Consider the following 15,318-nt stretch of genomic DNA (forward strand, 5'->3'; position numbering starts at 1 on the left):
CTGCCCCCCTAATTTCCTACCTTTCTTCCGTTCTCGGTCTCTCTCGTGCATCCCTACTCACAGACTAAATGCAAGTTCCCTTCGCTAAAGCCTGTCAACTCCTCACAGCTATCAAACTATCAGACCTTAAAACCCTCCTTCCTGCACGGCACCTTCAATCCTTTCATTAAACGATCAAGACACAGAAGCTGGAGTTCTCGGGTTTCCAAACAGAGTCCATTTCGGATTGGCTGAGCTAGATAGAGGGGCAGGGACTCTATCAAATCACAAACCTAGGATTTTCATGTTTCTTGGGCTCCTCCCTAGAATCCTGGCAACTGACTCGTATTGTTTTTCTTAAGGAACCCTGCCCGGGGTTGCTATGGAGACAGGACGCTGCAACTTACAGAGCAGCTGTGACCCACAGATCACCTAAGAGACCTCAGCAAACACCAGCCTTGCATTGCCGTCTTCCATATCTTCACACCCATTTCATCCAGACCTTTTTTTCTCTTGTCTCCTTCCATGGAAGACTCGACTTCCCGGAAGCAAGAAAAAGAAAACCACGAATTGAAGGAAGTAGAGGGGCCATGGGAAGAAAAGACAGCAGCTTCTCCCCAAGTCCCTGACCCTCAGTCATCTGAGCCTTTGGAGGCAGAGCAGGCACCAGAAACTGGACCCCAACCCAGCAAAAGCCCTCCTTGGAGCCCCCGGTCCAGAGCCAGCATGGTTCTGGGAGATCTCACAGAACTAGGGGCATTACCTCCCCATTCCCCTCCTCAGCAGCCTTCTTCCACTCCTCCCTTGACTCTGGGGGAGCAGGATCTTGGGACCCCACTGCAGTCAGACAGGACCACTAGTATAATTCCTAATTCTGGGACACTTGTTTCTGATCCTTTGGAACAACCATCTGACAAGAGAGAATCAACTTTTCATCGCACAAGACAATTGGAGGAAAACACCTTTCCACAGTCTCAGCAATCCAAATCTGATCTGTATGGGCCAAAGGACCCAAGCTATGATACCTCTAAACAAAAAGAGCTGAGATTTGACATTTTTCAGGAAGAAGATTCAAACAGTAATTGTGATCTTCTGCAGCTGGAGCCTGGGGCCTCAGAAGTGGCCCCCAGCATGCTTGAGATTGCCATTCAGAATGCTAAGGCTTACCTACTGAGGACCAGTAGCAAGTCGGGCCTCAATCTGTAAGTTTCCAAGAAGAAAAAAAAAGTTTGTCAAAGCAAAAGGGGGTGTGAGTATCTCTGTGTGAGAGTGTGTTTCTGTGAGTGAATGGAAATATACTTGAGAAGATTTTATACTAAAAGGGAGTTAGCGACATAGCTTTGTATCACAGGACTCAGAACAGGTCACCTGTCAGGATTCTTCAAATTTCTTTGAAGAACCTAGGCACACAGAAATAAAATGTAGGATTGTTGGTCATGGGCTTTGTCAGAAACAAACAAACAAAAAAGCAATATAGTGAAGTCTAAGCATCTTTCCAGGATTATTGTAATAAATAAGTGTCTGCAGAGATACAGAGAGAACATGTCTGCAATATAAGCATTCTAGTCCTTGAATGGCTTGGCTTTTAGTTCCTTCCCAACACAGTTTTCTTGGGACTGTCCTGATTTGAACACTGAAAGTTCTTCATCCTAAGAAACTGCTCAATCCTGGGCCAACTAGGAAAATTGGTCACCACAGGAGGCCTTTAGGGCACATGCTATTTATCCACTTTTCTCTTAAAATGTGATGGCCAAATAAGTTCTGGGAATCCCACTGTAGTTTGAATTTCAGAATTCATGACAGCAAAGCTCTGTAGAGGATCTTGCCTCCAGGGTTACAGAATAATAGCTGAATTTTATGGCTAGAAAGGAGTTTAGAAAACATCAAATGAACTTATCTGTTTTTAAGTGGAGGAAATGACTGTGAGAGAACAGAATTTTCTTGTTTCCACTGGCTCACATCTCTCATATCTACCTCTCCATCACTGTGCTCCAGTCACACAGCCTGGTGGGTTTCATGTTGTTCTCTCTGCACAGAAGTTTCCTTCCCTTAGTCTTCTGGCAGACTCTTACCCTTCAGAATTCAGCTTCCATACAACTTTGTTATAATAATCTATTCTTTTCCTTCATTGGACTTAATGCCCATTATAATTTCATACACATTTATGTTTATATTTTTTTAATATTTTTTTAGTTGTAGATGGACACAGTGACTTTATTTTATTTATTTAGTTTTTTTTTTTTAATGTGGTGCTGAGAATTGAACCCAGTGCCTCTCACATGCTAGGCAAGCGCTCTACCACGGAGCCACAACCCCAGCCTCACGTTGCTTACATCTTAATGTCTTCCTCTTCTACTGGAATGGAAACCCCAAGAGTGAAGGGATCATGTGAGTTTTGTACACCACAGTGTTCTTAGTGCCTAGCACAGTGCTGTCAACTGATGATTGAATGAGGATGTGTGAATGAATGGCAGCTCAGGACTACAGTCCATGCCCTCTGAATCAATTTCAGTTCTCATCATAATCTGTTGAGATGCCTCCTGTTTTGCCTGTAAATTCTGAGTGCTTACTGAACATACAATATGACAAATATTTGCAGCTGTTACTAAGCTTTAGAAAATGTAAAATATGATTTTAAGGTCTAATGAAAAAAAGTATTTGCTGTGAGAAATCTTCCACTAAACTTGAGATTGAGCAATTTAAAATATTATTTATAATCTATCATTTTAGATACAACTTACTTATAGAAAATGTAATTTTGCAATTTAGTAGAAGATTATACTTGAATACCTAGGATAAATTTGTCATAATGTGCCAGGTTAAATAACAAGCATGAGTTGATAAATGTTTTACAATCACAAAAGAGCTTCATAAAAATACTTGGGAGTTTACTAAACATTTAAAATTGAATACAAAAGTAAAGTAAGAAAATTCTCTTAATGAATTATTTTCTAGCTGATTTACTTAATATTTAAATTTATTTTATTTTCAAATGCTGTTTCTGAGTTAATAAATGAATACTTTCCAAAGCATTCACTATTATCCTCTTTAGAGCCTGCAGTTAAAAACTGCTTAGTGCTGGGCGCAGTGGCACACGCCTGTTGTCCCAGCTACTCAGTAGGCTGAGACAGGAGGATCTTGAGTTGAAAGCTAGCCTCAGCAAAAGTGAGGTGCTAAGCAACTTAGTGAGCCTTGTCTCTAAATAAAATACAAAATAGGGCACTAGAGATGTGGGTCAGTGGTTAAGTGCCCCTGAGTTCATTCCCTGGTACAAAAAAAAAAAAAAATACTTAGTAAAGATGCCTTTAATCCCCATCTTTCATATGCAGATCCAATTTGGCAATCATAAAAACTGTTTTTGTAGCAATGAAAATCTGTTATTAAATACAGAATCTAATAATTTTTTTTGCTATTGAACAAAAAGCCTAGAGGAAAAATTATTTCCTCTTTTTTCAATCATTCTAACAAAACAAATTATTAATACTGCTTAATTGAAAAAATGCTGATACATGCCTATAATCTCAGAAACTCAGGAAGCTGAGGCAGGAGGATCACAAGTTTGAAGGCAGCTTCAGCAATTTAGCAATACCCTAAACAATTTAGTGAGACTCTGTCTCAAAAAAATAAATAAAAATAAAAAGACTGGGGATGTAGCTCAGTGGTAAATACTCCCCTAGTTCAATTCTCAGTTCAAAAAATATATATTTATTATGTATTTAGATTTAATAAAAGCTGGGCATGGTGGTGCTCACTTGTAATCCCAGTGACTTGGGAGGCTGAGTCAGGAGGACTACAAGTTCAAAGCCAGCCTCAGCAACTTAGGAAAACCCTGTCTCAAAATAAAACATGAAAAAGGCTCAGTGATTAGTGCCCCTGGGTTCAGGCATATGGCTCAGTGGCTAAGCACCTTTGGATTCAATCCCTGGTACCAAAAAAAAAAAAAAAAAAGATCTAATAAAAGTACATCAGATATGTACTTAAAATTTTTTTGTAATACCTGACTTGGGAAATATGAATAAAACACTTATGGACATTATATTAAACTTAAAACATTATATTGAAAAATAAAATGAAAAATTTGACTTGGATTCTGATTTCCCTAGCCCCTACTGGAGCAAATCAAACACTCTAGTTAAAAACCCTGCTATTGCCCAGTAACAACCATCATTTTAGTCTAGAGAGTTCTCCATGAGTTTCACACTAAATGGAAATTAGGCAAGCTTGATGAAGTTTTAAAGAAACTCCTAGTCAAAACAATCTTGTTCACTTACAAGAACAGCAACATTTGGGCACAGAATAACATATTCTCCAAACATAATATTTGTGAATGGCCTTTCACATTGGTTGTGCATAGCATCTACATGTTTTCTTGTGACATTCTTAAGGTCTAAGATAAATACATTAACAAACAAAGCTCAAAAATAATATATCAATTAATAGGAACTATACACTTATCGATTTATTGTGTTTCTTTCTAGCAAGGGAGGAAATAAATAAAAAATAAAACTCCAATCTTGGCCATGGAAAACCCTAATGCAGTTTCTAGATAGGAAATATATAATGTACAGTATTTCATAGCAGCATGTCAGTGTTCTCAGAAAGGGCTCAGTATTGTTTGGGGAATGTCTTAAAGTGGTGTGTCCTTGAACATAAAAGGGATTTTATATTATTTTTTAAGAGGAATGATGTACTGGGGACAAACAAAGGTTCTCAGCTGGGACTTAACCACGTATGAAAGTTATTTCTGTTAGATTTATCTCACTGGACAGAGGGTCAAGTAATTAGAAACAAAATTTGAGAGATACATCCAGCAGAGAGGCAATTTATGCACCTTTCCACATTGAACAGGAAAGTTTCTTTCCAATATGAAAGCAGTTTTGATCAGTTTTTGTCTTCCTAAAAATAAATCCACACTGCAAATCTGCTATTGGAAAATCATACCCTAACAGTTATGAATAAAATGCAAAAATTCCTGAGAGGGTAGGGATAGCTTCATTAATTTGGTTATGAAATAAAAAGCAGGGTTTTTGATACAACAAGATTTTAGATATGTCACTTTTGAATTAAGAGGTAATTTGAATTAAGGGGTAATACCTGATGACAGTTGTCCTTTAGTTGTGTCTGAATGGAGATTGCAATACGAAATGCATTTCTTGTAGGTCTGAAAACACTGAAGTAGATAATTGGCTTTAAAAACAAGGTAGAATCAATAGGATTTAAAAATTGAATTTGGTGAGGGCAGAGGAAGGGGGCATGGAAAATAATTTAAGGTAAATCAGTGAAAAATGTTTATCACTTCAAAGTATGTAACCAAGAGATTTCAGTTTCAGAAATGAAATGTAAAAAATGTACCTGATATAGAATATGTATCTTGTTACAATGTTTTTCTTTAATAACTTAAGCATCCAAATTGTATCAGGAGCATTTTCTAAGAAAGTTGTAGATAGGTTCTTTCATGGTATAAATTATCTTCACTGAAAAATCTTTGAAGACTTCAAGTTGTTGAAATTTCCTAAAATGCTACTGAGACTGCATCAAATGCTTGTTTAAATGCTCTTGATGTGTGTGTGTGTGTGTGTGTGTGTGTATGTGTGAATGTGTGTAATTTGGAATCTTCTCTCTTTGGGCAGATATGATCATCTTTCTAATGTGCTGACCAAGATGTTAGATGAGCGTCCCGAAAATGCTGTTGACATCATTGAAAATATTAGCCAAAATGTGAAAATGGCTCATTTTAGTAAAAAATTAGATACACTTCAAAATGAGAATGAGCTGCTTCCAATGTATGAAATAGCTGAGATGCAGAAGACTCTTTTTCTCCAGGGAAATTTAGAAGGAGCTGATCAGGAATTAGAAGATGAAATAGTGAGTCACTATTATAATTTTTTAAAAACTTGTTCTAATTAGTTATACATGACAATAGAATGCCCTTTGATACATCATTCACATATGGAGTATAATTTCTCTGGTGATATATATATATATATATGCAGGGTAACAATGTCTTATTCATTCTACTATCCTTTCTACTATTATAACTTTTGATACTTATTTGGATTGAGTGCGGTATGGTTTCAAGTTGTTTTTTTTTTTTACTAATTATCTATTGTATAGTATTCACACATTATTTTTTCTTAAATCTCTTCAAGCTTTCTCCAATCAACCCCACTTCTCACCATGTTCTTCCTAACTGAGTCATTTTTTACAGTTTCATATCATGTTTTAGTGCTTTTTAATCCTCACATTTTGCTAAATGTTTGTGGGATACGTTTCTAGAAAGCAGAGTAGAAAATAGTTTCCTCCTATTTTTTGTTCTCCGAGTTGCTGTTTCTTATTAAATATTTGTTGAATAATAATCAATTTCAGATAGAGTTATGCATCAGGTAATGACATTTCAGAAAATAACAGGCTACATATATGACAGTGGTCCTTTAAAATTATAATGAGATGGATAATCTCATTATAGGGGTTGGGGAGAAACACAAATAAGCCTGAGACCCTGAGGTAGGATTAGTTTTAGAACCTAGAAGAGTTAAATCATCAGGTGCAGATGAAAAGCTCCATCTCAGAGTGGAAAGACTCCCGGAGGAAAGTCTCTGAAGCAATGAAATCTGAGCAACTCTGTCCCACATAAATGTTACAGTGCTCATGGTTTTATTCCTGTTTGGGACCACATCATGATTCCTCTTCTTTGTTATCAACTTTGATTTGTTCATTCACTGATTCACTTACAAACTCTGTGACTGTCTATTGCCTTCCAGATCCAGAGATATACATGTGAAAAAGACTTCTGATTTTGAGTTGCTTAAAGTTTACTGAAGGAGACAACAATAAACTGGATGAGTGCAGTAGATAGTTTAATATGATGGAAAAACTTGGGCTTTGGAGTTCCATCTGTGTAGCAATGCTATATATTCACTTCATAGTTGTGTGACTTCGAGCAAGTAACTAAACTTCTAAGTGTCGGGGATAATCACTCAGCAGTAGAGGTAGTCAAAAGGTATAAAATAGGTATAAAGTTTGGCATATACTAGAAATGTATTAAAGCAGTTATTATTATATTGTTTTGACAGCAAGCTACAGGGTCAGACAGAATGGAACAATTAACTCTGGTGTTGGAAATTAGGCAAGACTTTGTAGCACAGGTGATATTTCATTTGTAACATGAAGGATAAGTAGAAGATTACCAAAGTGAAGACCAAAAGAAATAAAATTCTGAGGGAAAAGGGGACAACAGTAAAGTCAGGAAAGAGTATTTGTTATGGTTTGGATATTCCGTGTCTCGCAAAAGCTCATGTATGAGACAATGCAGAAATGTTCAGGGGTTATATGATTAGATTATATAGCTATAGCCTAATCAGTGGATTAATCTGCTTGATGTATTAATAATTTGAAAGAACTACTGTACGGGGTGGTAACTGTATGCAGGTTGAGTGTGAGTAGATCACTGGGACCGTGTCTTTGGGGTTATGTTTTGTCCCTGGCAAGAGGAGTTCTCTGTTTCCTGGCTGTCATGTCCTGAGCAGCTTTCCTGTCACACCTTTCAGCTTCACCTGGAGCCCAGAGCTTTGGAGTCAACCATACATAAACTCCCTATAAAACCATAAGCCCAAATAAACTTTTCCTCCTCTAATCTGTTCTTGTCCAGTATTTTGATCACATCAATGAGAAGCTGACTAAAACATTATGCACATTTCAAACAGCCACATATCACTTGAGTTAGATGGGCGAACTCCTGCAAGCAAAAGGCAATGAGTGACAAAATGACTAAAAGGAGATTTTGAGAATAATAACATGTAGGGATCCATTAAGAAAATGGGAACCATGGCAATAGGCTAAGAAGAAATTATATTTTGACATAGAGTAATAATACAAATGAAAGTAGATCATTTGTAAGAACAGCAAGTGCTCTCGATTTCTCTATCTTATGAGTCAACATTTTGTCTTACAAGTTATATTGATCTCAGAAAATGCTCTTTCTAACTTTCCTAAATTTTCATAAATGTTTTACTATAGTATATGTGAGATTCTGCTTGTTCATTTTTCTGTATTTCTATAATAGAATTATTTATTTATGTTATCTTCATTATTTAAGTCCAAAAGTATGTGTCATAAGTAGGGGCAAGCATCTTACTATATTATGTATTTAAGTATAGGCAATGTCTGAGCACTTATGATGTTTTCTTTTTATTTATCCTGATTGTTACCCTAAATAGGTTAATGTATTGATTTTTATTTAACACACACACATGTAAAACCATGTATTTAACAAGTATTTTTATGGCAATATAAGCATATATATGTGTGTGTGTGTGTGTGTGTGTATATATATAACATAGTTATATATATAACTATGTTCTTTCTAAACACATGGGCACATAAGTTATATATATCTTATTTTAGGGTAGTAAGAGTTGCTTAAATATTTTTTACAAAACAAGGGTGTTGAATTTTTATCATTGACAGTAGTTATTAATTTTTTCTGCCTAAAAGCACACACAAAACAGGGCCACTGTAATATATTAGTGAGTATAAGACACAATGAATGTAAGAGGTTACACTTACAAGTAAGGAGAAAAGAATTAAAATTCAGAATTATCATAGTTTGAGCTAAGTATTTGAAGAAATGTTGAAGAAGTGGTGGAAACATAAAGTAGCACTAATATCAAGATGTATAAGGAGGAAAGAGAAGTGAACATACCCTTATGGATAAAATTTTAACCACAGCATTTGTTTCCCAGGCAGAAAGCTCTCTTCCAAATGTAATGGAGTCAGCTTTTTATTTTGAACAAGCCGGAGTTGGTCTGGGCACTGATGAGACTTACCGCATTTTTCTTGCCCTCAAACAACTTACTGAAACCCACCCAATCCAAAGATGCCGTTTCTGGGGTAAGATCCTGGGTATAGAAAGAAATTATATTGTAGCTGAAGTGGAATTTCGTGAGGGGGAAGATGAAGAGGAGGTGGAGGAGGAAGACATAGCTGAAGAAAGGGACAATGGAGCAATTGAAGCTGATGAAGAGGAGGAAGATGAATTACCAAAGGCCTTTTACAAGCCCCCACCAACTATACCCAAAGAAGAAAATAGAACAGGCGCCAACAAATATGTCTATTTTGTATGCAATGAACCAGGAAGACCTTGGGTGAAGTTACCATCAGTTGTACCTGCACAAATTGTGATTGCAAGAAAAATCAAGAAATTTTTCACTGGGAGATTAGATGCTCCCATCCTAAGCTACCCACCTTTCCCAGGAAATGAGAGCAATTACTTGCGAGCACAAATTGCCAGAATTTCAGCAGGAACTCACGTCAGCCCTCTAGGATTCTTCCAGTTTGGTGAAGAGGAAGGAGAGGAGGAGGAAGAAGTGGAGGGTGGGAGAGATAGCTTTGAGGAAAACCCTGATTTTGAAGGCATTCAAGTGATGGATCTAGTGGAATCTCTCTCCAATTGGGTTCATCATGTACAGCATATTCTTCCACAGGTAGGGGTATTTGCCAGGTGATGTACAAATTCAATATAGCTATGTGCATTCATTTTAAAAACAGTTCTTTTACTCTATCTCCAAAAAACTTGAATCTTTATCCCAAGAACACTATAGGATTATAACAAAAATGGGGGGGGGGGAAGCAAACAGTGATATAGGACACTATTACATAGAACCTATTGTGCCAGGTGCTACTAAGAAAAATATATCTGTCAAGTGCGGTGGAACACACCTGTGATCCCAGCATCCCAGAAGCTGGGGAGGCTGAGGCAGGAGGATCATGAGTTCAAAGCCAGCCTAAGCAACAGCAAGGGGCTAAGCAACTTAGTGAGACCCTGTCTCTAAATAAAATACAAAATAGGGCTGGGGATGTGGCTCAGTGGTTGAGTGACCCTGTATTCAATCCCCAATACCCCCTCAAAAGCAATATATATAATTAAGGGGCTATATATAATCTCATATACATATATAATTTAATCTTCATAAAAACTCTATGAAAGATTGAATATTATTATCTTTATTTTATAGATGAGGAAATTGAAGCAGAGGGTTTAGGAAACATGACAAAGTAATATAGCTAATACATTACAGTCAGATAGATGTGAAGCTGTGCAGAATAGACCCAGAGTCCCCCTTCTTAATTACTCTGCTATACTTCCTTGTTTGTGGGTATAAAAATCTTCATTATACTTTTAACTAAATAAGAGATACACTTAGAGAGCTCTAGATAAATTGAGAAATTATAACTGCCTACCTACCTCATTACCTCACTTAAAATTTTGTTGTTTAATAATCATACCATACTAGCTTTACTTCATTTATATAAATCACATATTACAAACCAACAAAAACATTATTACCTTTTAACTGATAGTTTTAAAGCATACATAAACCTTCAAGTTCTGCAACTTCAAGAAGTGGACAAATTACTGGAATAAATAATACATTTTATTCTTGAAATGACCTAAATGAAAATAGCCTTTGATAAATAACTATAGAATGAATGAATGGATAATCGACTGATGTCCCACACAATGAAAACTCATTCTGATAATTGCTTTAATAGGAAAAAATATTCTGAAATGTTAAGGTCCTCATGAGACTATTAAATAATGCAAAATTCATTTTCAGGGTCGCTGTAATTGGTTCAATCCTGTGCAAAAAGATGAGGAAGAAGAAGAGGAAGAAGATGAGGAAAAAGAAGAAAAAGGCGAAGATCTTGACTACATAGAACAGGAAGTGGGGCCCCCTCTTTTGACACCAATCTCTGAAGATTTAGGTAATTTAGATGACTGTTAACCCAGAGTCACATAAACTGCATAACATGTGCATTCTGTGGCAAATATATAAGAGTTCAAATCTCTAAAAGTGAACTGGAGCCACAGTTTCCTCTCCTTCCCCTTCATGTGTTTCAGAATGGCAGGAGAGAAGAATGTCGTTGTCCATGCCAATGTGCTCTGACAGAAGCTGAAAGAATGATGTAGGGAGGAAACACAGTGGGCCGTAGCTCTTGCTAGAAATGTTCACAGGGTCTTATGCTTCATTCTTGTCTTGCTTTCTGCAAACTTGAACACTGGTGCTGCTGTCTTTACAATCACTCTTGACCCATATTCTTGTTTTTCTCATCTGCTTTGCTTGTGCTTGCAGTCCTTAGTCTCTTCCACAGTAACAATTTGACCTTTCATTTGGTTATGAATAGTACTCCCTCTACCACCAAAATCCCTTCTCTGTTAATAAAGCCTGTGTTTCAAAAATGAATGTGTGCATATATGTACATTTATTTGAAATTTTATTATTCCAAAACATTCATAAATTCTCTCCTGATTTTGTTAAGCTGCTGTCTTAACTTTTCCTTCTCTATCAAATGTGCCTGTATCTATGTGTATAAGATTTATAAAAATGACTTTGGTTATATAGTATCTTCTTGTCTGTTTAGGAGTTAAGTTTTCAAATCTCTCCTTGGGTTCCAGAGATTCAGAATATGCCTGCTTGGACAACACGGCTGTCCTCAAATCTCATCCCACAGTATGCTATCGCAGTCCTCCGATCCAACCTCTGGCCTGGAGCATATGCCTTTTCCAATGGCAAGTAAGTATCTGACCACTTTACAAACTCATTGTTGTGACTATTTAACTCTGGAAATTATGTTCTCACTAGCATATTAATCTACTATTGCTTTAACTCATCTTTGACGTATCAGATACGTGTGGCCTAAGATTTATTCAAATAGCATCTCTATTAAACAGTAAAAGATATTAGAACAATTCAGGCTTTTGCCCTTTTATCTTAGTTATCTAATTAATTGAATTAAAATATGGTTTTTCATCTATGATTACTGGGGTAATTTACTCATACATTCACTTGGATTAATGAAGATAATTGTAAGCAGTGTTTAAATTAGTTTAAGACTCAGATCATTTTTGTTGAACATCTCAGTAAAAGATAATTTTAAATATGTTTTATGTAGGCTGTCACTTTCAAGGAAATTAAGATATAGAGGATACTAAAAATCCTTTAATCCTTCACCAACACATACACCTCCATTTGTCTCACACTTCCACTTCTTTCCTAATAACCTAGTGTTTAAAGCTCAACAGAGCAGGAGAGCACTGAGCTGCCAGGTGTCAGAGTAGCTCTTGTGGCAGCAAGCCAACATCAGAGCTGACTAAGCCTTTCATCATTACTGTGCTAGCATGAGTAAGAGTCATTTTTGTCTTCTCCCTGTTCCATTTTCTCCCATGTGATGGCCGCCAGTGGAGAGTCAGATAGGAAAGTGCCATAGATGTGGGGTTTTGGCATCATCTCATTGAGTCTCTGAAGAAAAGGCTTCTGCAATATGGATGGAAGACGGGGGGGGGGGGGGGGGGAGCGGAAATAGGAGGGGATGGAAAAGGATGCCTTCAGGACTCAGCTCGAATCCTAGAAACAAGCTACCTGGGCTAGGAATGTGAACATGTGAAGAGTAAGACCAGCCAGAGGGGTCAGAGTCCTTGGCCACAACTCGCTTAGACAAGGCAACACACTGGTTGAGTCCCTGTCTGCTATGGGAAGGGCAGTTGTCCAGTGAGGGCAACCAGGTGAAGCTTTTGCAATTGCCTATGGTGAAACCTAAAAACGTGACACATGAGTTTTTAATGACAAGTCTGACTCCTTGCACAAGCCATGAGTTTGCTGGGTTAGCAATGTTTTGAACTTCTTTAACTTTATGCAGTGTATTAAGTGTTTTTCTGAATAATTAAATAAGGCCTTTACTTGGGGTCTGGGTATAGTGTACATTTTGACAGGGTCTGGCCCCAGGGTTTCCTTAACCAGCTTAAGCAGTTGGATCAAAACAATTCCTTGTAGTAGAATTACTGAAGGATATTTTACTTCTAGCATTTAAAATATATTGTTTTTTAAAATTATGGGACCACGATACAATAATAGCACTTCATTGCTATAGAATGGTCATTTTCTTACTGAACAGAATATACAGACTTATTTATATATTTTTTTACTTACAGAAAGTTTGAGAATTTCTACATAGGGTGGGGTCATAAGTATAGTGTGGACAATTACACACCCCCAGTTCCACCACCAGTCTATCAAGAATACCCTAGTGGACCAGAAATTACAGAAATGGATGACCCTGGCGTGGAAGAGGAGAAGGCTTTCAGGGCTGCACAAGAAGCAACTGTATTTGCAGCTGAGGAAAATGAAGAAACTGAGGAAGATGAAGAAACTGAGGAAGATGAAGATGAAGACTAGTAAGAATAAAATTAGCTGACACCTATGTTTCATGAATATAGACAAAAACCCCTTATGTGAGACTGATTATATACATGTATGCACATATATACAAACATATATATAAATTGGCCATTATCCGTGTGCATGTTATTCTTTAGAAATAGGAAACTTGACATTTCATGTGTAGAACTATTAATGGGTATATAAAAAGATACTCAATGGATCTTCCAGAAGCTAAATAATGTGATCATATTACTCTTCTGACGACCCTGGCTAATAGAATATATGCTTATGTATTCTTGTTTTTAAAAGGTCTGATTTAATTTCTAATACGATAAACATTGAAAGTCTAACCCACCAGGTTCCTTGGAAATTTCTATACTTTTGAGTGTCAAGGAGTAAGGAGAACAAAAGCACTAGTAATCAGTAAATTTGAGCATGTATTTCTAACCTTTGTAAAAACTGACTCAGGGCATGTATTCTTAAACATTTGTAATTGCTGGTGGTCAAGCCTGTGATATTGAGTGCAAATACCATTTATGTTCATTTTCTTTTTGTAGGGGGAATGTTCATAATTTCATGACTTGCTCAAAGACTATTGGAACATTTTGAGTTCTTTGTATATTCTGGAAATTAATGAGCCAATCCCCCAAATCCAAAGATCAAATATTCTCTCTGATATGTGAATGCTAACACACAACAAAGGGGGTGGAGAATAAAAGTTCAGTGGATTAGATAAAGGAGAATGAAGGGAAGGACTGGTAGGAATAGGAAAGACAGTGAAATAAATTTGACATAACTTTCCTACGTACATATATGAATACACCACAGTCAATCTCAATAATGCATATATCCACAAGACTGGGAACCTAATTAGAATAAGATATGCTTCATGTTCATATAAATATGTCAAAATACTGTATAATACTGTCATACAATATATAACCGAAAAGAACAAACAAAAAAGACTACTGGAGTGCTCATGCAATTGCCCCTCTCCACCCCACCCCCGTTTTTTGCTACTGGTGATTGAACTCAGACACTTCACCACTGAGATACATTACCAAACCCAAGCCTTTTTTTTTTTCTTTTGAAATGGAGTCTAAGTTGTCAAAGCCAACCTCAAACTTGTGATCCTCCTGCATCAGTCTCCCAAGTCTCTAGGAATGTTAGGTATGTGCTACCTACCAAGCTCAGCAAGTCCCTTTTGAACTTCTCAATTTCCTCAATTGTAGTCCTTGTTCATCCTATAGAAATTGATTTAAATTTGGAAAAAATGATTTGAAAATATGGTAATCTGGCAGATCCAGACATTTCAAACTTACATTCTCTACCCATATATTTCTAAAATACTATGAATCAATTAAAAAGGGGGGATTTTTTAAGTCCAGCTGTATAAGTCACCCTGAATTATGAATAAGAACTAGGTGCTACTCCTGAAATCATGGCTTTCACTGAAGCGGAAATATGAAAAGGTAAATATAAAGTTAGAATAGACTGTAATTTAGCAAGTAGTATAATGTGACCATTACAGGGTCCCATAGAATAGTGTCTCTCAAATTGTGGTAAAGGACCAATTAAAAAATTAATTCCACTATTAATGCTGATGTTTGTAAAATTTTTAAAAATCACAGCAATCCTTAATTTCTAAGGATTAAACATTTTAACTTGTCATAGACTGGAAGTTTGTGGATCACTCATCTACACTGAGTTACACTGCTTCGAGTACCTAGAAAGTGCACTTACTCTAGATTTGAGCAGATTAAGAAGTACCTTTAAGAGCCACCAGGTAGAGCAGTGTGGGCGAAGGGTTCTAGGCAGAAAGAGCTGGATTTTGGCAATAGTCTTGAGTCTGAGTGAACTTGCCTTGAAGGGATGAAAGAGGAACCTGGAGAGGTAAGCTGAGGCCAGAGGGTAGAAAGGATGGATTTTTAACCCATGAACAATGGGGAGGATTAAACTAGAAAGTCATATAACTCATTTGTATTTTAGAACACTTTAGCTTCAGTTTGGAAAACAAATAATAAAAAATGCATACAGGGAAACTAGGAGATTATCAGATTACCTTGGTTAGAAAAAATGGTGGCATGAACCAGGACAATTGCAAGAGGATGTAAAATAGAAA

At 36.7% G+C, this 15,318-nt stretch overlaps 1 protein-coding gene across 3 annotated transcripts; it reads left to right on the plus strand.

Annotated features, from left to right (window-relative positions):
• The first annotated feature begins 314 nt into the window (after nt 1–314).
• Rsph4a (radial spoke head component 4A) lies at nt 315–13,546 on the plus strand. Of its 3 annotated transcripts, none has more exons than XM_048793390.1 (6): nt 355–1,181; nt 5,610–5,844; nt 8,721–9,461; nt 10,596–10,743; nt 10,880–10,944; nt 11,435–11,552. In XM_048793390.1, exons 1-5 carry the CDS (start codon nt 505–507, stop codon nt 10,933–10,935), a joined length of 1,857 nt encoding a protein of 618 aa, XP_048649347.1. In that variant the 5' UTR covers nt 355–504; the 3' UTR covers nt 10,936–10,944; nt 11,435–11,552. The 3 variants fall into 3 exon arrangements, with proteins under 3 accessions (XP_015353933.1, XP_048649347.1, XP_048649298.1); XM_048793341.1 differs by lacking the exon at nt 10,880–10,944 and adding an exon at nt 12,968–13,546 and having other exon boundaries at nt 360–1,181; XM_015498447.2 differs by lacking the exons at nt 10,596–10,743; nt 10,880–10,944 and adding an exon at nt 12,968–13,128 and having other exon boundaries at nt 315–1,181.
• The last annotated feature ends 1,772 nt before the right edge of the window (nt 13,547–15,318 follow it).

Source organism: Marmota marmota, unplaced genomic scaffold, assembly GCF_001458135.2.
Source record: "Marmota marmota marmota unplaced genomic scaffold, marMar, whole genome shotgun sequence".
Lineage (NCBI taxonomy): Eukaryota > Metazoa > Chordata > Mammalia > Rodentia > Sciuridae > Marmota > Marmota marmota.